Consider the following 24,933-nt stretch of genomic DNA (forward strand, 5'->3'; position numbering starts at 1 on the left):
TTGCCTCAAAGAGGAAGCAGCGTTCCCCAGGACCCTCGGGCTTGCCTGGGCGTAAGGTCTAACATCAGAACAGCCCCTGGAGAACCGACCGTCGCGGCAGGGAGACTGAGGGTGCTGAAGGCCGCTGCTGCTTTGCCCCAAACAGAGCCCGGAGCAGCTCGGCGATGTTCCTGGGTTTGGCTCGAGTCTATAAAGGACCCGAGATGAGCAAGAACGAAAAGCAAAGAGCCGAGGCTAGGGAAAACCCGCCGCTCTCCAGGGGGTCCCGTGAAGACCAATGAAAGCCTTCCAGCCCGCCCACCGGCCACGGGCACTCCCGGCCTTTGGCAAGCCCTGGCCGCGCGGGGGCAGCCGGGGCCGGGCCGCGCTCCGCCCTGCGCCCGCCGCCGGCCTTCCGGGGCCGGGCCGGGCCCCGCTCCGCCCGCCCGCCGCCTGCCTTCCGGGGCCGGGCCGCGCCGCGCCGTGCCGTGATGCTGCTGCTGCCGCGGGCGGGCGGCGCGGCGCGGGGCTGGGGCGGCGGGGCGGCGGGACGGTCCCCGCCGGCGCTGGCCGCCCTGTCCCAGGTGCTGCGGCTGGAGCGGAGCCGCCGCACCGGCGTCGTGTTCCCGCTGGAGAAGCTGGCGCGCTCCCTGGCTCCCGGCGCCGACACGGCGCGGTTCCGCCTCTTCCAGCCCGGCCTGGCCGCCCTGCAGCGCGCCGAGACGCTCTTCAGGTCCGGCCGCGACCACGCCATCGACTACGTGAGCTCCGCCGTCCGCATGGACCATGCCCCGCCGCCGGCCCTGCCCGAGGTCAGGGCGAGCCCGCCCCCCCCTCCGCCTCCCCGCCGTGCCCTTCAGCCCCGTGGCCGTGCTGGGAGAGCGGCTTCCCGGCGCCGGGGCCGGCCTGAGCCGCGGGAGATCAACGGGCCTTGGCGGCACCCGTGTAGCTCTGGGGGCGGTGGTGTCCGAGTGCTGCAGGACGCGCGGTGCATTTATTGCTGCTTTTAAAAAAAAAAAAAAAAAAAAAAAATCGTTTTATTGTTGTCGCGCCCCGCGTTGTACGGCTCGGCAGTCTGGTGCGTGCAGGACAGCAGGCCGTGGCTGTCCCGGGCGCTGGCCCCAAAGGCTGACGGCCGGCCAGGGCTGACGGCAGCGGGAGGGGAACCCCCTGCCCAGAGGCGGACGGCTGTAGAAAGGCTCTCTCTGCCTCTCCTGCCGCAGGTGTGCTTCATCGGCCGAAGCAACGTGGGGAAATCATCTTTAATCCGGGCCTTGTTTTCGCTGTCTCCAGAAGTGGAGGTCAGAGTGTCAAAAACTCCGGTAAGTGATGTTTTTAACTTCCCTCCCTCTTGGTCGGAAGCTGGTGCCAACCCAGAGGATAGGGCCGAGAAGGGCAGGAGGAAACCAGCTCTTGGGTAACTTGAAGCGGTAGGAGAGCATGCCGGCCATGGTGGCTGCCGGCTCACAGCTGGCGCAGGCCTTGCTCTGGCAAAGGAAGAGGTGGAAGGAGCCCACCTTAGCTCTTTGGCCAGGACTGGCACGTGTGCCAGACAGAAGAGCGGTACAAGCTGAGCAGACGTGATGCAAAGCCCTTTGAGAAGAACCAAGCACAGAGACCAGTGAAGGTATTTTTAGTCTATTTAAAGGACAGAGGCACATAGGATTGCTACAAGGGTGGGAGACTAGACAGCTTAAAGCAACAGTAGCATTTTTGCAGCCTTCTGGGGGTGGGAGGGTGGGGAGGCAGGGTATGATACAGAGATATTTTGTGGGCCATCTCCTAGTCCACTGCTTAAAGCAACTTTTTAACCCCCCCTTTCCTCCATCTCCGACCCCCCCTTTTTAAAAAAAAAAAAAAAAAAAAAATGCTCTCCCCAGGGCCACACCAAGAAGATGAATTTCTTCAAAGTAGGGAAGAAGTTTATTCTGGTGGATATGCCAGGATACGGCTACCGTGCCCCACAGGACTTTGTGGAGATGGTGGAGGCCTATCTGCAGGAACGGCACAAGTAAGGGACTCAACTGTACCTCCGTAAAGCAATGAAAGCCAGACACCTATATACAGTGTCATGTAATCAGGTGAAAAAAGGTAGGAGAGGTAGCTACTTCCAGTGGTAGTATTGATGAGTTCTGAAGTTGTTTTCCTGGGAAACTCTGTGGTGTCACCACACTTGGTCAGATCAAAAGAGCAGAACAGGTTGAGGTGCTGCTCCGGGCTGACCCTCAGCTCCATGTATAGCTTTTCTTGGCTCTTCCTATCCCCAGATCCCGTGTTACTTGTTCTTGCTTATGAATTTGGAAATAGCAGAGCAGGCATGAAATAACAATGGTGATTACTGTTGCTTGTATTTCTGACAGCTTGAAGAGGACTTTTCTGTTAGTTGATGGTGTAGTAGGACTCCAGAAAACAGATCATATTGCAGTAGATATGCTGGAAGAGTTTGGGATACCTTACGTGGTAGGTAATGCTTCATTCTTGTGTTGGTTATAAGCTACAGATAATCTATAAAGGTGTGTACCCTCTACCTGAGCTTACGCAAGTTGTCCTACCTAAGTTGTAAACCCCCCCCCTTTACTGTTAATAAAATAGGCCTAAAATGTGTTGAGGGGGGCAAAGGGGATTTCAGGGATTTTTTGCTTGATTTATTAAATGGACACTTTTTTCCCAGTGCTCAGCTTGAGGAGCTTGAAAAGGTCCACTCCTTATGCATGCTATACAAGTGTTTTGGTGAACTGTATTATACAATTTTTCCCTCTAGATATGACCCAGAGCTTTCAGCCTGCCTTGCAAGGTGGTTCAGGACTCTTACAGATGTTCCAGGCTAGCAGCAAAATAATCTTTTCCTTTTTTAATCCTCCCTTTCTGGATCCATGCAGATGGTGTTAACAAAAATTGACCGAGCTTCCAGGGGAGCGTTGTTGAAGAACGTACTGGAGATCCAGGAGTTTGTAAAGGAGAAAACTCAGGGATGCTTTCCTCAGCTATTCCTGGTCAGGTAAAGCTCTTCTCTGTTGCTGCCGTTTCCTTTCAAGTGATGATTTCAATAGGGCAAACTACCTGAAACGGTCCATCGGCTCTAGAGGTGGCACTTCTCTGTGCCCCAAGGATGGAGGGTGGGCTGCTGATGGGGAAATGCCCCTTTCCTTCTTCCCCTTCCTCTGCAAGTGAGTGGAGTTCAGTTTTCAACTTTGGCCTTTCTCTGAGGGGGGCAGCAGTCCCTATGCTAGTGGGCTTTGCCCTTCTGTTTGGAGTTGTGTTAACAGTAGCAAGCTGTAATTGCTTGATTATGTAGCTGAAGTGCTTAATGTATGATGGTTGTAGTGCACTGCAGGAGATGTTACTTAACACAGCCAGTGGCTGAATTTGCTTGTATTACTCCAAGACACAGCAGCATCTGGCACTGAACATCCACATGTTTGTTTCCACAGTTCTCTGGAGTTTTCAGGGGTTCACTTGCTAAGGTGTTTTGTAGCCCATGTTACTGGAAACCTGCCTACTGTAGATGCCAACTGAGAAGACTGACTCCTGATCTGCTCAGCTCATCCAGAACAAAAGGTACCAAAACCAGAGGTCTGGATTTTTGTTGTAAATAACCCAAGGTACTAGAATTTATTTAATTCAGGAAGCTTGCACTATGAATGAATCCAGGTTATTATAAAACTGTTTTATAAAACCTACATGATTGTGCTAAGGAGAAAAAAGCAAAGAGAACCTCCAAAGAGAAGCTAAGTCTTAATGCAGCATTTCCTCTCCAGCCAGAGAAATGTTCAAAAAGCTACCACTGCGTGCCTAAGCTCTGCTATATTTAGGATACTAGAGATAGTCTAGTAATTTCATTAATAAAAAGGCATTTAGTTTAGAAAAGAAAAACTATAGCCCTAACATTAAGCAAGCCATACTTGCCCAGTTGAATTGAATGATACACAGAGGTTTACTTCTCTCAGCTTATGTAGCAGGGACCAAAAACTAGCACCTGTGCAATCTGCCTGCTCTAAGGCGATCTGGAGTGGACATAGCCGACATGATGTCTGTGAAGGTGTTTGGGACTTCTTGTGTAGTTTCCTTTTGTAACTCTTCTGCATTGTGTGTCCAATAGGTGCAGCGTGATAGCATGCCTTGCATACCTCGAGTTGTCCCTGTTCCAGGTGGATGAAGGAAAGGACACATCTTTAATGGGATCTGCTTTTTGATTACTGTTGGCATGGAACAAAAGACTGGCATGTAGGGGAACTCTCTCCTTCTGCACTTTATCATCAGTCAGTGCTGCAGCTACCTCCTGTTTTAGATCCAGCATGAAGTTCTGCAGCTGCACTCAGATGAACTGCCAGAGATAGAGATGAGACACACTGTCTGTTATCTGCATCCTGTTCTACCCTGGCAGCTGAAGTACAATACTGATGTCCCATACTCGTCAGGGGCACTGTAACAACAGCTGGCAGAACTGTGTCCTGCAGCAGCTAAAGAGCACCTGAAGTTGGCTCATTACAAGGCACAGAATTAGAGGGGGGAAAAAAAAAAAAAAAGCCTGCCATCAATAGCAGTAGTTGTTAAAAGAGAATTTAGCCCAAAGCTGTTAAGTGCCTATGTCAAACTCTAGCACTCAGTCTTGTCATGTCTTAACATTGTCAAATGTGTGTATGCAGTTGTCAAAAGTTACTTAAATTAAGTGTTTAAACCTCAAGAAAAGGCAGGTCTTTTGTGAACCACTCTGAGGTATTTTTAGTGTTTTGTTTCATTATGGAATTTTTTGTAACTCTTAAGATTAAACATGAGGCGAGGTCTGTTTTCAGTATATATGGGGGGGGGGTGCAGTAGAAAGATGCAGATCTCTAGTTTCCACAGCTTAGCAGAGATCAAACCTGTAATTCTCTAGTATTTTACCCCTAATCCCTAAGTGCCCCTGAGCAAACCAGCCCATAGGATGCTTGATCCTAGGGGGAAGTGCAGTAATATCTAGACAGATGGAACAGGTGCAAGTGAACACTTCAGGAATCTTTTCTTGGTATCTTAAACCCAGGATCTTCCAAAAGCACTGATCTTGCCAAGTCTGTCATTTTCAAGGCCTCAGCCTTAACTGAAGAGCCTCTGAAAAGAAGTCTGTGTATGTAAAAGAAAGTGCAGTTCTGTTTTTAGTCCCTCTTCAGAACAAAACACCTTAACAGTGCTGGGAAGTCTTTTATTAACCACTTAAATACATTAAATATGTCTGGTAAATCCATTTATATAAAAAGTGCTTTGAAATAGCAGCAGACTGTGAATTGGACCCCATGATCCTTGGGGGTGTGTATAGTTGCCACGAGGTGTCCTTAGTGGAAGCCACATGGAGCTAGATCATAGTTTTTTACAGCTGTACTAGAAACAGCGGGTACAGTCTTACCCTGAAGAGCCAGTTTTACCTCTGGACACATGTGGGTTTTCTGCTTTATTGGTCAAAAGATTTTCATTCACAAATGCTTCCAACACTGGAATTACTCTTGGATTTTCCTCAGCCATCTGCAGGAGGGAACACGACAGTTTTGTTACATGCAAGAACCAGTGCCCCTATGACAGGTAAGGTAGTAAATAAAATCAAGTCCTCTCCTTCAATTAAACTTTAAACCTTACATTTCAGTGCCTTCATGGGAACATGCTTTGGTTAAACGGGCATCTGACACAGGAGCAGACTTTCTTGCCAAGTTCTTGAGGAACATGCTGTGTTGTGGAGTGAGGAACTGCACTTCCCCAGGCCAGGGACACAAAAGCTCTCCCTTTCCTTTTCCCCACTCATTGATCAAAGGAGGGACTGGCAGCATACTAAAGTAGTAGAGACCATTTCAGTTTTAAATGCTTTTGATGTCTTAAATTGTTTGCAGGGTATACACCACACTGCAAGCAGCCAGCATTACCTTGTAAAGCTTTGCCTCTTCTGCACCTGTCATGTACAGAAGTGATGTTGAGTACAGGCTTCTATGGAAAAAGAATTTACCTTGTGCATCTCTCTGGTCTTCCAGCAGTACTTTCTCCTTTTTCTTCCTCTACAGCATCTGGTCTAGTCTGTCACCATAACCCTGGCACTACACAGCCAGTATTTTGACTGTATTCTTGCAAGAGTCCCCTAATGTCACTGTAGTGTAGAATAATAGAATTTTAGTAGGGACCCTGACCAGATGCTACATCAATAATTCTATTAATATTAATGGAGTAACCTAAACAGGTTTCTTGGGTTATTTTAAAAAGCAGGGAGGGGGGCTCACAGACATTTTGGATTTTAGCTCTCCGAGGCATTTACACAGAGAGGCAATGTGCATGAAGGCAGAAAGAGCTCTGGTTGACTGTCACTTTGAAGGTTGTTTTGGTGTTGCCTTCTTTCACTCTTTTTCTTGTCTGGTCTTGCTCCTTGGGCTCAGCATTGTTTTCAGACTCTGCTCAGAACTAGGATGCACTGCAGTAGGAGCACTGGTAGGTGCGAAACAAATTTTGGATGCCAAAGAGAACACACCAAGTGTTGAATACAGACAATTCATTCTGCAGTAAGTGGGGTGGCTGCCCATGAGAAGCAAGATACTGCTACCTCAACTATCAATGTTCCTGGCAAGAGAGGAAACAGAAATTTTAGCAGCTGCTACTGTTTCCAGTCTGTATCACTGGCTAATCCTACTCACACTTGAGATTACTTCTAATACCTGTTTATCCCAGCTATAACATGATACTGTATTTTCTGGAGGAATTGTAGCTGTTTCTGTGCAAACAGGGACAAACCCAGGGAGACCTACAGCTTCTTAACATCACCCTCCTGCTTAAGTGTTTTGGAAACAGAGTAAAACCAGAACCCATTTACAGAAGAGGCAGAGGAGGGAGGAATAAGTTGTGGTTTTGTCCTGTGCTACAAACAGGACACAAGATGAGAGGAAAGGAATAGAACTAAGAAAAGGCAAACTGGTCTTGCATTACATCCCAAAATAAAGACGGTAAGTTAATAAATTGAGAGGCGTCACAGGTGAATTATTAAGAGAAGTCATTATTGTGGGATCAACCAAAAGGTTTTATGAAACTGATTAAATGAGGATTAAATGATGATCAGACAGTGGTCAAACACTCTACTACTTACTACACTTCTAATAATTAAGCTAGTTTGTATACAATATACTTTAGATCTAATACAGAATGTCATTTACCTCGCTGTAGCTATCGGATGTCGGGTAAGGAATCTCTAGACCTCAAGAACTAACCTTGAGAGGTGTCAAGGGGAGATCACCACCATGCAGCCCGCTGCTGTGCAAGGGAGCTCAACAGGCTGTGGTAGCTGCAGATATTTATAGCGTAAAGTGATTGACTTCTCGTCAAACTCCCCTTTGGTCTACATGCAACTGTGCAAGCCCAGCAGCTGTACTGTCCAGTCCCAGCTCAGGCTGGTACTGTTAGCTCCTGGTAAGACATGACCTAAATTCCTTAAGTTCCTGAGAAGATACAGCCTAGCACAGTTTCTCAAGGTTTGTACAACAGGGCTGACTTCACTCAGGCCTACTTGTAAGTGATGCCTGAACCAAAGTACTGTTAATTCAGAGTGGGTGCAGCACCCGTCACAGAGGCATGACTTACCTCTACAGCCCTCTATATAAGAAGCCACCCTCTCCACAATATGCTACAGCCAGTCCTTTAACTTCCTTTTCTTCTCATCTGATGCATTCACAGCCAGTTTGTATCTAAAAACACCACCAATAAAAAGTAAAGTAAGCAGCCCTTCCTTACCTACACAAGTGATTTTAATACTGGGTTTGGTAACTGCAATTTAATCTGCTCCTAAGAACCAGCTACAGCGTTAAGCCTGTATGCACAGATTTATTTTAACCCTAATTTAACACTGTCCAAGCACTTGTTAAATACTTGATCTCTAAGTACTTCAGCTATAACTAGTCTACTTACAAGCACCTCTTATAGAAGCACTGAAAACTGTTTTGCTCAATAAGGTAATTATTGAGCAGCTATCAACTGTTTAGGTAAATATACAGCAGATTTTTTCCAGGGAAGGTAGTTCACATTTTTGTATTCTAATAATCTACAATGGTATTTGCACACCGTGTGGCACGTTTACAAAGTTTATACAAGACAATAAATCTACCACTTGCACAGATATAGCTACTTAAAGCAGCATTTTCTTTGAAAAACATTGAGAACAATGGAAAACATACTATGCCAATAAGTAGTAAGGGGCAGGGGGGAATAAATCTTAGCACTATTCTTGCTAATGCTGTTCCCCAGTAAGTTACTCTCAACTGGTTCTTGTGTGATGAATACAGCACTGCTGGGCTGTTGCCCTCACCACTGGTGCAAGCGCAGAATGTGGTGTCTTGGGATGGCACCAGCCCCGAGCTCCGCCAGGGAAGGCTGTTTAGACTCAGACACCGAAAGGCGCTGTACTCACTTCTTTTGAATTCATTCCTTGGGATCCTTCCGTGCTTCATCTCTGGCTTCTACTCTCCAGTGTGTTTTTGTTTCTCCAGTGTCTGCACCTCAGCTGCACCTTCTCCTTCTTCCTCTTCAGTTTCCTAGAGAAAAACCCTCGTTCAAACTTCACTTTGCAAGGCATTTACTACACTAGAAGAGTGAGCCTCCTACTGGAGACTTAACAGATTTTTCTTCATAAGGAAAAAAAATTTTTTCTTAAGGCAAAACCTGACAAAGGCACAAGAAACTTGTATTTCTCAAGCATCAGCAAAACTAGCTAAACCACTCACAACGATTTATGAAGGATGTAAGCTATTGTACAATTCAGAAGTATTATTTAAGAGGGCAAAACAAATGCAGTCGGACCAAGGCCCATGTAGATTGAGTAGGACTTCAGAACCACAGCTGCCTTTGTGGTCAAAGACAATAAAAAACATTGCGGTAATAATTAGATTCTTTTTCTTCTAAAAAAACAGAAGGTGTGGGAAATCTAGTACTCAGCCCCCAGTTACAAGAGACATTTTAGAAACTCTAGAACTTGATGATGGGAAAAATAAAATAAGGAACAATACCAACAAAACTTGGGAAAGAGTTCGCAGGTAGATCTGTAAGCAAGCTGAGCATGACTACGGTTTGCATGCTGTCAGAAGGTACTGCTGACAGCTTTGGCCCACAGCAGCCAGGGTTCAGGTGGCCAAAGTATTTACAACGTTTGGGATAAAGGAATAGTTTTGGACAATTTTTAAAGAGCGTTCTAACAGAAAAATATTTCTTTTATTCCCTCCTTAGTGGCTCCCCAATGTGACTCCTAAGGCATACTTAAGAGACATTTGTTCTAAACCTAGTATTCTAAAGGAGTGCTTCTAAGAAATTCACCAGAAATATTAAGAGTACAATAATAGTACTGCAAGTATTGCAAAGTAATGCAATAAAAATAACAAGAAACATGTTTTTACAGTATAAAGCATTTCAAGGTTAAAGTTTAAGACATTAAGAAACACTAACAGATCTCCAAGTTGATGAGGATAAATCTTGTCCAAGCCTTAGATGTTAAGTAAGTTACAAAGAAACACAGATCTCCTTGCAGCTGCAGGTGGGAACTTAAGTAAAATACAAGTTAAACAGCATGGGGCATAGGCCCTTCTTTTATAACCTAGCTGAAAAACACATTACTTACTTAAGCAACTGATCTGTGTTCCATTTCCACGGGTCAGGGCAATCCCAAGCACAAATACAGGCTGGGTGGAGAATGGTTTGAGAGCAGCCCTGCAGAGAAAGACTTGGGGGTGTCAGCTGACAAGAAGCTCAACATGACCCAGCAACGTGCATTTGCAGCCCAGAAAGCCAACCGTATCCTGGGCTGCATCAAAAGAAGCGTGACTGGCAGGTTGAGGGAGGTGATTCTCCCCCTCTACTCTGCTCTCATGAGACCCCACCTGGAGAACTGTGTTCAGCTGTGGGGCCTCCAGCATAAGAGGGACATGGACCTGTTGGAGTGAGTCCAGAGGAGGGCCACAAAGATGATCAGAGGGCTGGAGCACCTCTCCTATGAAGACAGGCTGAGAGAGTTGGGGTTGTTCAGCCTGGAGAAGAGAAGGCTCCGGGGACACCTTATAGCAGCCTTCCAGCACCTAAAGGGGGCCTACAAGAAAGCTGGAGAGGGACTTTTTACAAGGGCAGGTAGCAGTAGGACAATGGGTAATGGCTTTAAACTGAAAGAGGGTAGATTTAGATTAGATACAAGGAAGAAGTTCTTCACTGCGAGAGTGGTGAGGCACTGGAATGGTTGCCCAGAGAAGCTGTGGGTGCCCCATCCCTGGAAGTGTTCCAAGGCCAGGCTGGATGGGGCTTTGAGCAGCCTGTAGCTTCCTAGTGGAAGGTGTCCCTGCCCATGGCACGGGGGTTGGATCTTTAAGGTCCCTTCCAGCCCAAACCATTCTATGATTCTATCACTGGGTGCCCCTCCTCTGACATTTTTGACCTAGTTTAGGCTAACAGCAAGGAACATATCTCACAAAAAAAAAAAAAAAAAATTGTTTATTTAGATGTTGACAGAAGTCAGGTGTTATTATATAGAACGGAAAAAAGCATCTACAAGTCACATTGTACTTGTTCTTTGGCTTAGGGGAAGTCATTCTGAGCCATGCTTGGCCCCCTGACAGCGAGGGACTGCCACAGTGAGAGACTTCTAGATACGAATGCAGGCTCGCAGACTGAACGCTCAGTTACAGCCAGAAGCAGGCAGCATACACAGAAGTTACCACAACACACTCACATTGACTTAAGTCCTGCTTTTGATGAAAGAGCGTACTCCACCCTCCGAATTAAACTCAGTTTCAAAGTTGCGGCCATGGGAAACTGCCATGCTTGTGGGGATTACCTTCAGTTTCCAAGTTGTTTGGCCATAGTCAGTCAATTGTTTGTCAATCTGAGAGAGCTAGAAAAAGGTGAAACTTAACTGAAAAGGCTACACATCCATTCCTGTTTCCTTAACTCCAGGGCTTATGAAGAACATATTTTCTTTTTGGATTTCCACCCTCACTGTCAAGAACAGCAAGAGCATCTAATGCCATCTCTTCACAACTGCCAATAGTTTCACTCACCAGCTGTTTGCCCTCCAGCTCTCAGAGCCATCAGTTACTTCACCGAAAAAAAAGACTAAGTCCATTCCCCTTCCTGTATGTTATTTATTATTAAAAGCAAAATCTCAAGTTTATTGATCTAAAATAATTTAGCATGTGTCATGGTTTAACCCCAGCCAGCAGCTAAGCACCACGCAGCTGCTCGCTCACTCCTCCCTCCTCCCAGCGGGATGGGGAGGAGAATCAAAAAAAGAAGTAAAACTCATGGGTTGAGATAAGAAAGGTTTAATAACTAAAGTAAAATAAAATATAGTAATAACAATAATGATAAAATATTATAATAATAATTGTAATGAAAGGGAATGTAACAAAAAAGAGAGAGAAATATAACCCAGGAAAATACAAGTGATGCACAATGCAATTGCTCACCACCTGCTGACCGATGCCTGAGCAGCGATCCGCCCCTCCTGGCCAACTCTCCCCGGTTTATATACTGAGCATGACGTCCTGTGGTATGGAATATCCCTTTGGCTAGTTCGGGTCACCTGTCCTGGCCACGCTCCCTCCCAGCTTCTTGTACACCTGCTTGCTGGCAGAGCATGGGAAACTGAAAAATCCTTAATTTAGGGTAAGTGCTACTTAGCAACAACTAAAACATTAGTGTGTTATCAACATTATTCTCACACTAAATCCAAAACACAGCACTGTACCAGCTACTAGGAAGAAAATTAACTCTATCCCAGCCAAAACCAGGGCACCATGTAGAAAGCAAATACTCTTCATTCACAGCGCTCAAATTCAAACCACCTACCAAGCAGGGATGCATGTTTATATGGATGCATATACAGCAGGAAGGAAGAACTTAACCAAAATCGTGCTAAAAGCAGACAAGAGTAAAGCCCAATCTTTTGCCTCAGCTAGGCCAAATTGGTTCTGCATGCAAGCAATGAAACAACCTGTCCTCTTCTCCCTTTCTACCTATACTTAGCCCATATTTAAAACCTTAGCATGTTGTAAGAGCATGTACCAGTGCCATCAGGAAACAAAGAAAAAACAAGTTTACTTTAACTTTTTTTTTTTTTAAATGGTCTAAGAGCTAGTAACGTCCTAAGTATTTAGAATCCATACAGATTACAAGGACATTTACTTCCACAAAGCCTTTTTCTGACAGGGCAAGGAACTCTGTGCTGTAACTGCACCAGGATCTTACCTTATATTGTTAAGTTTCATCTTCAGCTTCTCCTGACCAGAGCTGGGCATCAGCAAAAGTTTATGTGTTCTTTCCCGAGTCACAGATGATCTGAAAGGGAAATTCCAGAGTTCATTTGAGATCCCTTTTCCATAAAACCCTGTCACAAAGCAACCTGCAATCTTTCAATTTCTCATTACCGGGGGGGAGGGAGGAGGAGAAGCCCACAGACTTCTGTATGACACCCTAGCGCTATTTTTCCTAAAATGAGAGTCAGCAATGCAGAATACACAAATTCATACTCAACAGATTACAAGTGCACAGGAACTCAGCTTCAAGTCACAAACCAACTGCCAACCAAAGGCAAAGAGGAAGTTGCTCGCACATTAGCTGTTCCATAATTATCTGTTGCAAGGATAAATGTACCTTCTTTACAAGCTTCAGGACAAGAGCAGAGGCCAGTAAGGGTGACAGCATGGTGGGAGTCTGTTACAGACCACCCAGCCAGGGTAAGAAAGTGGATGAACATTTCTCCCCTCTTTAAGCAGCTCCAGGAAGCCTCTGTATCAGACCGGTTCTCATGGGCGACTTGAACCTCCCTGACATCTGCTGGAAGGGCAACACGAGACGCTAGCAGTCAAGATTTCCGTGGCATGTCAGGAACAGTTTCACGATACAGGTATTGGATGGGCCAGCCATGGGTGACACACAGCTGCATCTGCTGCTCACTAACAAAGGAAGAGCTCACTGGGGACATGGTAATCAACTTGGCCATAGTGGCAATGAAATAGGAGGGGAATGATGAAAGAGTAGCAGATCCTGGACTTCAGCTTACTCAGGGAACAACTACATGGGATCCCATTGAAGGTGGCTCTGATGGGTAAAGGAGCTCGGGAAAGCTGGCAGGTCTTTAACGAGGGCATCCTCCAAGCACAACAATGGGCCACCCTCATACTTGGGAAGACAAGTAGGCATACTGGGAGATCACTTTGGCTGAACTGGGAACCCATGATGGAGCCCCAACATAAAAAGGCAGCATATAGGAGGTGGAAACAGGGACAGGCTGCAAAGGAGGCATTTACAAACTTTCCCCAGGTGTGTAGGGATAGCGTAAGGAAAGCCAGAACTCAGCTGCAGCTGAGACTTGTCAAGGACATCAAGGGCAACCACAACTTCTGCAATTACACTGATAGTAAAAAGCTGAACACAGCAAACATAGGTCTATTGCTGAGTGGAGTGGGTCATACATCCTAATACCTCTGCTTGTCTTTACCAAAAAGGTCTCACAGGCCTTTGAAATATGTAAAAGTGTTCCCAGAGGAGAGCTGCCAGCAGTGGATGAGGATGAAGCTAGGAATTACTCAAAAGAGCCAGACCCCTACACGTCCATGAGACCTGACAGGCTACAGCTGAGGGTGCTGAGAGCGCTGGCCAATGTTCTTGCAAGGTGGAGGTCTCTGACAACTGGAAGAAAGCAAATGTTGCACCCATCTTCATAGATGGCAAAACAACAATCCAGGGAATTGCAGGTTTAGCCATCCTTACCTCTGTCCCTGGGAAAATCATGGAGTGAGTTATACTGGAGCCTATTTCTGAGCATGTGAAAGAGAAGAAAGAGTTTGGAGACAGCATTAATTTACCAAGGGTGAATCATGCCTGACCAACCCGACTACTTTCTATGATAAAATAACTGGATTTTTGTATGAGGGGAGAATAGCAGATGTCATATATCCCAAATTTAGCAAGTTTTTTCACACTGTCTCCTGCATTATTCTTGTATCCAAATTAGGACATTACAGTCTGGATAGGTGCACAACTAGATCAGTAAAAACTGGTTGGATAATTGGGCTCAAAAGGTAGTAGTTAGTGGGTCATACTCTACCTACATGGCAGTTACAAGTGGAACACTGTAAAGGTCTATCCTGGGATGTGTCCAGTTTAATATCTTTACAAGTGATCTGGAAGAGAGGTGCGTTCCTGCCAAACGTGCATATGGCACCAAACTGGGGGGAACAGTTGACACGCTCAAGGGCAGGGCGGCCACTCAGAATGACTTGGGAGAGCTGAAGGGAAAGGACTGACAGCAACCTAATGAAATTCAACAAGGGCAAGTGCAAGTCTTGCTCAAGGGAAGGAAGAGCTGCTGGCAACCACACAGACTAGGGACTGCCTGTTTGGGAAATGACCACCTTTCTGACCTCATGGCTGACCCTCTTTTAAGTAGGAGAATGGACCAGACACCTCCCAAGTTCCCTTTCAAACCAAATTATCCTGACCTGACAACCTAATAATGAGTGTAATATACAGATTTAGGAAGGGTCACCAAATCTATCCTGGAGTAATTCCTTTGTGCCACAGCTTCAATCTGAAAGAAGTACAACTTTTTTTTGCTGGGGTGAGAGGCAGCAGCCCAACCCCGTGTTTCCTTCCATTCATCAAACCATTTCTCAGGCAACGAGAGCAAGGGTTTGTCTACACTGGGAGGTGGTTACACAGCAAACTGGTTACTGTAGGCAGAGAACTGAAACAAAACCCCAGGTCTTCACCTACAAAGGAGAATTAGACTTTGCGATCTTTTCCCCCCCGAGGAAAATGCACCCTATTAAAAACCTACTGACATCAAAGTGAGACAGGGGGAGTCAAAAGAATCTCAGCAGATATAATAAAGGGGGATGAAAGATGATGTTTAGCGCTTACATTGTTGAAATTAGCCGAGGCAGAGACAGTCCTTGATAAGAAGAGCTGGCCCCAAGAGCCAGCCAAGACTGGTCTTGCGGCTTGGGTGAATACCAAGAAACCACTGAGCCTGTGCAAGAAAAGAGGTTACTAGCGGTGATGAAGAGGAGTCGTCTATCTTCGTCTCTGCGACCACCAGACGACCACCGTAAGGAGGCACTGTGCAAGCGCAGTTGAGAGGAGACTATGGAAATGACCTCTCGGATCTCATTTTAAGATGAAGCGGGGACAGGTCATGCGTATGTATAGGCGTATTGTGAAACTCTATGTACATGTAACACTTGATTGTATAAACTTAAAGCAAGCTGCCGAGTCAGGCGCGCACGACTTTGGTGGGACTACCCCCCCCGTGCTGCCCAGCGCTGAATGAACATACCTACTTTACAATCTCACTGACTGTGGAGTCTGTTTCCGCACGTCAAAAGCAGCTGAAAAGGACGCCGGCCTTGCAAGCAGCGCCTGCAGTCGGCGTTGTGCTCCAGCCGCCCGCCGCCCCCCCGGCCGAGCCCACACGGAACGCCCGCCGCCCCGGCCGAGCCCGCAGTACCTTCTCGCCGGCAGAGCAGCCGTCTTCCTCAGAGAGACCCGCGCGTTCCGGCACGCCCGGCCTGGCTCCGGGGCGATGGGTCTCCACAGGAGAGCGAGCGGTAAGGCGGGACGGCAGGGCCGCAGCCCTCCCCGCCGCCGCTCTGTGCGGGAGCGCCGGGCGGGACAGCGGGCCCAGCGAGGCGGGGAGGGCCGCGGGAGCGGAGCCGGTTCTCCCCGGAGCCGAGAACCCGCCGGGGAGCGCGGCCGCGGGCGGAGAGGAGCGGGACAAGGCCGGGCCGCTCCAGCCCTCCGCCGCACCACAACATGGCGGCCTCCGCGCGAGGGGCGGGGGGCTGAGGAAGCGGAAGCTCTTCCGCCCTCCCGGAAGCGCCCGGCGGGGTCGGGCGGCTATGGCTGACGAGGAGGAGGACGCGCCGGTGAGTGGCGGCGAGGGGGTCGGGGACGCTGGACGGGACGCTCCGGTCTGCATCCCAACCGCAGCCGGGCAGCCCTCGTGTGCGGCGGAGGGGCGGCGGGCGGCCCAGGCCTCGCCCCGGGCCGGGGGGTGGCGAGGAGGGAAGGGGTCGGGTCCCCCCGCCGCCCCGGGCGCTGACGGCGGCCTCTCCTCCGCTGTGCCCGTCTAGTTTGAAGAAGACGCGGAAGAAGCCGGCGGGGGCCTGGACGGCGGGCAAGGCAAGAGGAAGAGGCTGTTCTCCAAAGAGCGTGAGTCGAGCCGGGCCAGAAAGCCGTGCCCAGCGCTGGCGGGTTTTAAGGACGGTGACCTTCCCCCAAACATAGCTGAAATTCTTGAGGAGGCAGCTAGGAGTTCCAAAACTCAGTTTTCCTTAGCAAAACAACGGCTTTCATTCTGTACCCCAGCTGGAAGTGCAGAAAGCTGTCGTGTAGACCTCCCAAAAAATACTGCTAATGCATCCTCTGAACCTAACTGTGCCAAAAGTCATACGGTCAGTGTTCAGCACTTGGTAGGCTGAATGCATATTTAAAGAGTCTGTCATCAGACATGCTCTTCTATACATACAGCACCAGGCTTTTGTTGGAGTCTGTCTACCTGCTGCTTTCCTGTATGTTTGCTCAAGGATTGTCCTGCCAAACAGCCAAGAGTGCCATCCCGGTGCATCAGTGTGGAGGCTGGTAGCTAACTAGATGCATGCTGCTGACAGTGCTGAATGGATGAAAGCAGCCTCACACTGAGTGTTTCTTTCTGCAGTAAGATGCATGATGTATGGATTCGGGGATGACCAGAACCCTTACACAGAATCAGTGGACATTCTCGAGGACCTGGTAATAGAGTTTATCACAGAAATGGTAAGCCAGCTCTAGAGAGCATGGTCAAAACATCCTTGCTAAGACTTCCGTCTTCTGAAGGTTAATACTTCTGACTCAAATACTGCATTATCTCAGGCCCAAAACTCTGATGCTAGTAGGAAAATGCTAAACTTAGACTTCGCTCTTCTGAGATTAAGGCAAAATTCACACATCTTGCTCCCTGTGGATTTAGAACAGTGTCTGAAGTCCTTAAGTAGCAGTTAGATTAGTATTGGTGGTGGGAAAATACACGGCTGACTTTGGGGTTCACTGTGGCATCACTATATGTGCCACTGACAAAAGACAAGGCTCAGCTTTGAAAGTCTATTGACTTTTTGTGTACTCCCAGTATCTTTATGTGGATAGGAACATAGCTCTGTGCTACAAAAGAAATGCAAGCTTCTGGGGCCTGAAGCCATCACTCTTCCAGACATTTAGATACTGTTTGAAAGTTCGTTTTGTTTTTTGAAAGAAGTTATTCCTACTGTTTGTGGATCCCCTTTCTTTTGAAAGGTTGGCCTTGCCTTCCCTCATCAAAATGCCCTAAACTGTCCTGTGATACAGGTACTTCACACTGCTTTCAAGTTCTGCCTGATGCTGTTCATCTTCAAGCTCTCTGCAGGTTGGGTGTCCTATGTGTAATCTGCCTTTAGTTTTGATGCCATTACTGTTATGTGTATATAGTGGTATGTGCTGGGTTTAAGTGACAGGCAGCTGGGGACAGCAGAGCAACAGTAAGTCCATGGTTTACTTGTGACTAGGATGATGGTGCCCAGATCCTGCAATTGCTTACTTTTTGATTATAAAATGACAGGAAATAAAGTGGAATTGAGAGCTTAAAAAAAATTAAGGGGCAAAGGAACCCTGCTGACTTTCTTCTTTTTCTCTAACAGACACACAAGGCCATGTCAATTGGGCGGCAGGGTCGTGTACAGGTTGAAGACATTGTCTTTCTAATACGCAAGGACCCCCGGAAGTTTGCCAGAGTTAAAGACCTCCTAACTATGAATGAAGAACTGAAACGAGCCAGAAAGGCCTTTGATGAAGCAAACTATGGATCTTGATTTTATGCGCAAGCTGCACTGGGACATTACTTGGGCACCTGCTGCCCAAAAGGAAGGAACGTGATGTGTGGTGTTTGGAGGGGTTATTCAGGATGGAGGTCACTGCTGGGATGTATGCCCTCGCTCCCAGCCTCTTCTGAGAAGTATTCAAGCAGCTGAATGTTATCTGATTGTATGTGGTATACTTAGGTATTTTTATACTGTTTTATGAAATGAGAAAAGAGCTCTAAGGGTTCTTGTAGTGGCAGGAAGTCTGAAGTAGGACTGTGTTGAATCAGATATCTAGAGGGCTAATAATGGGTGATTCTCTACAACTGTTTCAGTTATCACTGGGTATTCCTGTGACAGGAAACCTAGAAAATGGATCTTGGTTAACTGGACAAAGTCTTCAAGCCCAAACTACTGTAGAAGTTCTGCTCTTTGCTCTGTATATGCTCTTTGAATAAAACATTTTAAGTTTGTGCCCACTCCTCATAACTAAAATTACATTGATCAATTCACACAAGGTGTGTAATACAGGGGTTTTAGCACTTAATTGGCTAGGAAGGTTATTTTTAATTCTGTCCCAGTAGGCACAGCTCTTTTGTTTTCTCTCAGTATTAAGCCTAGGAAATTGAAGTTAACCTATTCCTGATTTACTTGCACTTACAGCCTTTCCTTACCCCTGCTAGGCAGGTGCTCTACAATAAAGCAGATTCCTGTTCTTCATTGAGACAATTTTTTCTTTGTATTTGCTGGTGATCCTGATCTTGGGACTTAGTTACAAGCAAGAGCCTGGCAGAAAGCACTAACCCCAGTGCTTGTTCTAATATTATTTCATTAATACATGTTGGAGTAGCTGTGCCTTACATTGCCAAGCTGGCAGAAATTGCACTTACTTACATTAAAAAGATTTCAGGACAGTGAGAAACATGTTCACCAGTCAGGAGTTTACTATTGCAGGCCACAGCTGTGCTTTCCTCTGTTTCTGGAGCAGCTCAGAGGCCGTAGGTTCAGTTAACTCCTTATTTCAGGACAAGGATAACAACTGCTGAACAGTGATAATACTGCAAGTCAAGGCTGTCCACCTATACAAGCAGCACAGAAGGAAGGGTGTAAGACTGCTTCTTTGGAAAAGTGGCAGCAGGTCTTTTGTCCTAAGCAGCAGTAAGTGATCAGCTGCAGCCTTCCACTGTGGATGGTAACTATTTGCACTGTGGATTTGACAGCAGCACATAACATGGTTGAGCAATAGAGAAAGGACACTGAGTAAGGATAACTCAAAGTCACTGCTCCTGGAAAAGGCTAGGTAAAAGGATGAAGACTAGTCAGCTGTTTGGAACACCCTTCCATTAAAAAAAAAAAAAAAAAAAGGTGTTTTACAAAAACATAATAAAGTAGTTACACTCTGAATTCTAAGAAAGTAGCAAGTTACCAAGACACCATTAGGGTTCTGGGGGTTTTACTTAAAAAAAAAAAAAAAAAATTAATTACTTGACCCCTTTCCTTCTTGCAAGTCCAGGGTCAGACACCCATTGCTGCAAAAATAGAATCAATATCCATGTTCTCAGTAACTTCTTTCCACACAGGGCCAGGGCTTCCTTCCAGCAGCAGCTGCTTAGGGGTCCCTGGTGTGCTTAGTTTGACACAGCCTGCATCAGCATTGGAACATCCTTCCTGACTCAGAGGCCCATCCTGGTAAGCTGGGAGGATGAGTGATGCACTATTCTCGCAGACCCCCAAAATCTCAGGTTTTTGCCGAACAGTCTTCAGAGTTCTCTTCAAGCGTGTGGATGATTTGATCCTCCTTCGACAGAGCCGTGCCCTGAGGTACTGCTTTGGCCAGCGTGCATTTCGTGACCCGTATAGGAGGTATTTACAGACAGATGTTTTGACACAGCACAGTTTTTTCTTCAAGCTTAAGGGGAGGAAGGTGCACAAAACATAACTTTATCAGCTGCTAAAGTGTGATTTCATTTGAGGTTTGGAGAGATTTGGTTATTAGCCTTCTCTACCATTTTCCTTGTCATGCCAAGGAGATACAACACCACCTTGTACAATATAGTAGCCAGGGCATTCCAAAGACAGACGACACCCCTTGCATCATATAATCATTACCATTAAACATGCACATGATTTAAACTGCATTTTCATCCTCCCTCTTAAGTATTTGGCATTTGTTAGCCTTTTAAATCCTTTCACAAATGACTGAAGCTAAATAGAATGTTCATGTCAGAGCATCCCGTAACCTGAAGTAGTGATCCCATTTGAGTTTGAAAAGAAGAGATTAGACCACTGCATTTCTCTACACTGTAGCAAAATACATAATATTAAAACGTAAATTGTCAGATCCAGAAACCCCACACCCATGCAAAATTACCTGCATCCTTGAGCCTCCACATGGTGCAGCCGGTTGCTTTTCAACAACTTGTTACGCAGAAAATAAGCTTCTGATTTGAATTTGTTGCCTTTGCACCACAGAATAGCTTTTCTGAGTGCCTCTGACAGTTCCCCAAACGACGCAGCTGTTTGAACCATCTGTACAAGAGATCCAGTATGCTGCAATTTTGCTATATGGGAGGAAAGTGATGCTGACTTTGCTTTAAAAGATGTTGATGCAATGCTTATACCCTGAAACAAAAAATTACAGAAACACTTTCAAAAACATGACAGGCCTGATCCTCTCTGCTGAAGAGGAGCAGAGCACTGATGTTTTTTGTGATAACATTCCTTATTTCCTAAGGAGAAAGTGGAAGAGCAGTCTTGTTTTGTGGAATACAAAAAGAAGAGGCAGGCAATTAGAATTTGTATTCCTGTCTACTACTGACTTGCTCGCTGATCATTTCATTTGACATACCAACAAAAGCTCAAATTCCTAAGCAGAAATTATAAGCAATTTTCAGTGTAAAGCTTCCATGCTAACTTAGGTTGTTAGACAAGCAAAAATAAGGCAGGGAAAGGGGACATTTTCAATCAGGGATACCATGTTTTGAGTGTTAGGAAAAAAAAAAGAAGTGTGAAACAGTACCGTACAAACCTCTTGTGTTGGAGGTCTGGATGGCCTAAGTAAGCTCTTCACATCAAACCCCAGGTGCTTCCCTACAAAGTGAGAGGAGAGTTCCCATTATGAAGTAAAGACAGTTTTAAGTCTTTGCACAGAGACACCACAATGCTTTGCCCTGCTGAGCTCTCAGATCATCTGCCATCTCAGCAGGCTCACACTTGTACTCAACATTTCCAGGCAAACTCAAGAGGACTACACTCATTTCACATGGCAGCTGGCAAGGTATGAAGAGGATGCAGAGATTCACAGATGGCTGCAAAGGACAACTTAATGGGTAAAAGCTTCACATAAACACACGGATGCCTGCAGTCACTGGCCATAGCCCTGACTGCAGGGGGAGACTTGGGCACACCCCAGAACCAGCAAGCACGGTATGGACTGCAGACAGTGCTCTTAGCTTTCCTCACTGTCCTTGGTCCCCATCTATGCAGAAGCAGGAAAATACAAAGAAACTGTTCACAGGACCTGTATACTGCATTCATTACCTGCTTCTCTCCATGCTGTATCACATTTAAAAAAAAATAACAACAAAAAAAACCCCCCAAACCTCACAATACTGACATTATCCACAGCTATATAAAGGCAAGGGTATGTGCAGCATTCTCCTCTTCCAAGGACAGGAAAGGGGAGTTTGTACTAGAACCACACTCTGTTGGACAGAAGTTGCGATCAGTCTCAGATGTCAGAAACCAGTAGCACTGTGGCACAAGGCTTTACCTTTCCTGGCTCTGGTCACCAGAACTGGCTCTCCGATGTCCATGGGGCATGGGACACTACAGTTGTTCACAGCACTCATGCAGGTCACAGAATTTCTTGTTTTCCCAACCTCTGACACTGCCTCTGGCATTGTTGGGAAGAGCTTCTTCAGCCAGCTGGTAGGTTTTTTTGTTGTAAGCATTCTAGCCTTTTGCTTCTTCACCTCATAAGAAATGTTAACTCCAAGGAAGTTACTGATATCAGAAGGGAAGGTAAACCCCTTGATATAAGGCATCTGTTGGGTCTCAGATACCAGATGAAGTGATGTCAACAACATGCCATACAAAGACATGAGGCTCTGCAATACACACCTGTACTGAATCCTAAAGAGAGAAGACAGAAAAGTCAGGAGTCTCCTCCTGCAAAACCTTGTGCTCACTGAAGAACTACCTTCAGCTCAAGCAGAAAAGCTGATAGAAGAGATTCCAAGCTGTCCTTTCCCTATTCCCCCTCAATAGAAGCTTATCTTTTTACACTCCATCACCACGCGTTCCTTAATATTAGTCTGAGCTTTAAGTAACTGTTCAAGATCAGATTGTAGGAGGGACTTGACTAGTAAATCCCTCATCAGAAGCCCCTCTGCTTCCCTAGAGCTTTGCCAAGTGCCACACCTGGGACTCATCAGGTTCTCAGGTCACATCCAAATCATTTGACATAAGTTCTTCCCTTAAAAGCAACCTGTACCAACTCAGGACAACAGTGCTAGCACGGATGCCATACAATCGCCTGCTCTACGTTTATTGGGGAGACAGATTTCTTGTGCCAAAGAACATTTTACTGAGTTGTTCTACACAATGCTGTTACTTCTTCAGCTATACTGTAGCTGTTACTTTCTCATACTGAGAGAGACCACAACACTGATTTCCCTGGAAAGCTCAGCAGTTACCATGGAACAACTTTATCCCAGCCCTTCCTTTTCAGCATGAGGCGGGACTTACTGCTCACTGCAAAGAGCGCCAGATGGTGGTGTTTGCAGCAGGCTGGCATTAACACCATGATTTTATTAGTGCTGCATAAAGTTTGCTATGAACCAAGAACAAAGCCTTCCATAACAGCACGTAAGAAGTCTCTCTCCACTTGGATAACTCTTCACGTGCTAGAATCAAATCCAAAAGGATGGAAGGACCCCCCCTCCTCCTCCCAACTGAATAAAGCTCACTCAGCAGCAAGGCCTAATTACAAGCCCTTCTCCCTGACAGGCACGTCAAACAGACAGACAACAAACAAGACAGACTTTTGAATACACAAACCATAGCCGGCTCAACAACCCTGAAGCCACAGTGTTCAAAAGTATGAATTCTTCCGAGCAGAGATGTTTAACGGACAAGCTGAAGATTACACCAGTTAAGGATAAAAAATAAACAGCATGTAATGAGACCTGCTGAACACACCAACCAGAGGCAATTCACAAGGCAATATCCTGGATAATTTGTGAGATGAGTATCCAAACTTTGGGTTGCTCAAGGCCGGAACAGTAGCCAGCCAACAGCCTGAGGTCCCTACATAATAACTTGAAAATAAGATGTTTGGCTATCAAAGAAACTTCAAGTTGCACGTATGAATTACACAGTTGAATCCATCAGCAATACAGGGCCTACAGCAGACCTAGTTTTGGTCTCATGAGGTGCTGCTGGTGAACTGTAAGAATGTTTTCATGGTGAAAAAAGGATACAGAAAAGCTTTACAGCAACAGTCCAGTAGACGCAGTATAAGCTTGCAACCTCCCAATACTTTCAGAGCCACTGTTTCCAGCATAGGCTGGCTGGGAACTAAGCACTCTGCATGGGCTTGGGATGTACTTTTCCTGCATTGATACAATCATGAGGAGATGGTTATGATGTAGCATTCCCCCCCCTTTAGCTCTGCAGAGTCAGTTAACGGATAGTATAACATACGGGATCATGATACATACTTGGGAATCAGTTCTGCCAGAGCTTCAATGCAGCCCAGCAAGTTCATTTTCCATAGGCGCTTCAAGCATTGTTCTACCTAGAAAAAAAGAAAACTCCTTTGATTAGTATTTTGAGAGATGGGAATGCCTTGGTCTAAGAACTGTCACTATATTAAGTGACACCTTCCGCTTATCAGTTTAACAGCATAAATTGCAGGTTTGCATGATGGAACGTTCTAGTACGTTCCTATATCTGCACTACGATGAAAAAGATCCCTTTATCACACTATTGTGGATATGGAATTAAGTGAAGGGCTGGAGTAGGCCATTGTTAATTGGTGCTGCATGGTTTCCCCTGCCGTATATGTTTCCCCTGCCTTTGGTACTGGCCTTCAAGAATGAAAATGTATAAACAAATCAAGAAGGCAAGAACAATTCCTATTCTATTTCAAAACAGTTATTTGAAGATACTGACAATCTCTTTACCAGAAAACTGGTAAGGAGTTCACTTTTCATCTTAAGACAGAAAGTGCCTAATAGCGTAGCCTAGGATTATTCTTCCCCCTTCCCATTATTTCAATTAATTGAAAAAGAAAACCCCGTATTACTCATACCTACTATTCAAAGGTATGGAATTGTACCTACTTCAGGTCTCAGCATGCGTATGAGAGACCGAGTATTGGTTCCCCAGGGCTGGAAAGCACAAAGTGCCCTGGCTGCACAGTGCCAGGAAACCCACTGAACTGAACTGTGAGGAGGCTTAAAGCCGACGAAAAGGCACATGCTCCAAACCGCTTTTTGCACGATGCTCCAGGCATCGAGCGCTACTCCAAAGGCCTTTCGGGGACTGCTGACTGGGGGCCGGGGCGCAGCGACCAGCTGCCGGCTACCTGCCGGCCAGCCGGGGCTGCTCCTCACCTGCTGCAGGGCCAGGTAGGACCGGTGCCGGAGCAGCCTGTGGTGGTAGACGTAGAGCACGGCCCGCAGGACGCGTCCCTCGGCGGCCAGGCCTGTCCCCGACAGCCGCTTGCCGGCGATGTCGCACCGCCGCCGCAGCGCCGGCAGCCACCTCACTGCGGGCGGGAGACGGGCACCGCCTCAGCGCCCGCCCCACGCGTCCCCCAACGGTCCCGCCTCCCGCGGCCGGCGAGCACCGACCGACCGACCGACCCACCCGCCGCAAACGCCGGCGTCCCGCACGGCGCCCGGGAGCGGCTTAAAACGCCTCCCGGCCCCCCTCGGGCCCGCGCCCCAGCTCAGCTCAGCCCAGCCCGGCCCGGCCCGGCCCCCGCGCCGGGGACCTGCAGGGTGTTTGGCCGCCAGTGCCACCGTCGCGCTGCTCGCGGGCCACGGCACGTCCAGCCGGTTCCACGCCGCCTCCGGCGCCGCCATCTTCCCCGGTGTGGGGCGGC

At 46.9% G+C, this 24,933-nt stretch overlaps 3 protein-coding genes across 12 annotated transcripts; 2 read left to right on the forward strand and 1 right to left on the reverse strand.

The window, feature by feature from the left end:
• Positions 1 to 445: 445 nt before the first annotated feature.
• Positions 446 to 4,763, forward strand: GTPBP8 (GTP binding protein 8 (putative)). The gene is made up of 7 exons (XM_052793981.1): positions 446 to 791; positions 1,203 to 1,301; positions 1,860 to 1,990; positions 2,340 to 2,439; positions 2,859 to 2,977; positions 3,411 to 3,537; positions 4,079 to 4,763. Exons 1-6 carry the CDS (start codon positions 471 to 473, stop codon positions 3,493 to 3,495), a joined length of 855 nt encoding a protein of 284 aa, XP_052649941.1. The 5' UTR covers positions 446 to 470; the 3' UTR covers positions 3,496 to 3,537; positions 4,079 to 4,763.
• Positions 4,764 to 5,137: 374 nt separating this feature from the next.
• Positions 5,138 to 24,933, reverse strand: NEPRO (nucleolus and neural progenitor protein). Of its 10 annotated transcripts, none has more exons than XR_008236190.1 (14): positions 24,823 to 24,933; positions 24,440 to 24,594; positions 23,543 to 23,619; positions 23,303 to 23,434; positions 22,881 to 22,958; positions 21,592 to 21,953; positions 20,839 to 20,909; positions 20,191 to 20,441; positions 12,199 to 12,288; positions 11,418 to 11,577; positions 10,787 to 10,843; positions 8,384 to 8,507; positions 7,561 to 7,664; positions 5,138 to 6,085 (listed from the first exon to the last, which is right to left on the reverse strand). XR_008236190.1 is itself a non-coding variant. In XM_052793980.1 (11 exons), the coding sequence occupies exons 1-10, from the start codon at positions 24,911 to 24,913 to the stop codon at positions 8,420 to 8,422; spliced, it is 1,395 nt and encodes a 464-aa protein (XP_052649940.1). In that variant the 5' UTR covers positions 24,914 to 24,933; the 3' UTR covers positions 5,138 to 5,475; positions 8,384 to 8,419. The 10 variants fall into 10 exon arrangements, 4 of the variants coding, with proteins under 4 accessions (XP_052649940.1, XP_052649938.1, XP_052649936.1 ...); XR_008236188.1 differs by having other exon boundaries at positions 11,418 to 11,595; XR_008236185.1 differs by lacking the exons at positions 10,787 to 10,843; positions 11,418 to 11,577 and having other exon boundaries at positions 5,138 to 5,475; positions 5,948 to 6,085.
• On the forward strand, positions 15,790 to 18,539 carry TAF13 (TATA-box binding protein associated factor 13). The gene is made up of 4 exons (XM_052793982.1): positions 15,790 to 15,878; positions 16,086 to 16,164; positions 16,670 to 16,767; positions 17,661 to 18,539. Exons 1-4 carry the CDS (start codon positions 15,852 to 15,854, stop codon positions 17,829 to 17,831), a joined length of 375 nt encoding a protein of 124 aa, XP_052649942.1. The 5' UTR covers positions 15,790 to 15,851; the 3' UTR covers positions 17,832 to 18,539.

This window comes from Harpia harpyja, chromosome 8 (assembly GCF_026419915.1).
Source record: "Harpia harpyja isolate bHarHar1 chromosome 8, bHarHar1 primary haplotype, whole genome shotgun sequence".
In the NCBI taxonomy this organism is placed as follows: Eukaryota; Metazoa; Chordata; class Aves; order Accipitriformes; family Accipitridae; genus Harpia; species Harpia harpyja.

Coding starts and splice junctions, on each gene's coding strand:
- GTPBP8 (XM_052793981.1), top strand. CDS start 471: ATGCTGCTGCTGCCGCGGGCGGGCGGCGCGGCGCGGGGCTGGGGCGGC. Junction 792..1,202: donor CGCCGCCGGCCCTGCCCGAG/GTCAGGGCGAGC, acceptor CTCCTGCCGCAG/GTGTGCTTCATCGGCCGAAG. Junction 2,440..2,858: donor AGTTTGGGATACCTTACGTG/GTAGGTAATGCT, acceptor GGATCCATGCAG/ATGGTGTTAACAAAAATTGA.
- TAF13 (XM_052793982.1), top strand. CDS start 15,852: ATGGCTGACGAGGAGGAGGACGCGCCG. Junction 15,879..16,085: donor ACGAGGAGGAGGACGCGCCG/GTGAGTGGCGGC, acceptor GTGCCCGTCTAG/TTTGAAGAAGACGCGGAAGA. Junction 16,165..16,669: donor GAGGCTGTTCTCCAAAGAGC/GTGAGTCGAGCC, acceptor TTCTTTCTGCAG/TAAGATGCATGATGTATGGA.
- NEPRO (XM_052793976.1), bottom strand. CDS start 24,913: ATGGCGGCGCCGGAGGCGGCGTGGAACCGGCTGGACGTGCCGTGGCCC. Junction 24,595..24,822: donor GGCGGCCAAACACCCTGCAG/GTCCCCGGCGCG, acceptor TCCCGCCCGCAG/TGAGGTGGCTGCCGGCGCTG. Junction 22,959..23,302: donor TGTTGCTGTAAAGCTTTTCT/GTATCCTTTTTT, acceptor TGTAATCTTCAG/CTTGTCCGTTAAACATCTCT.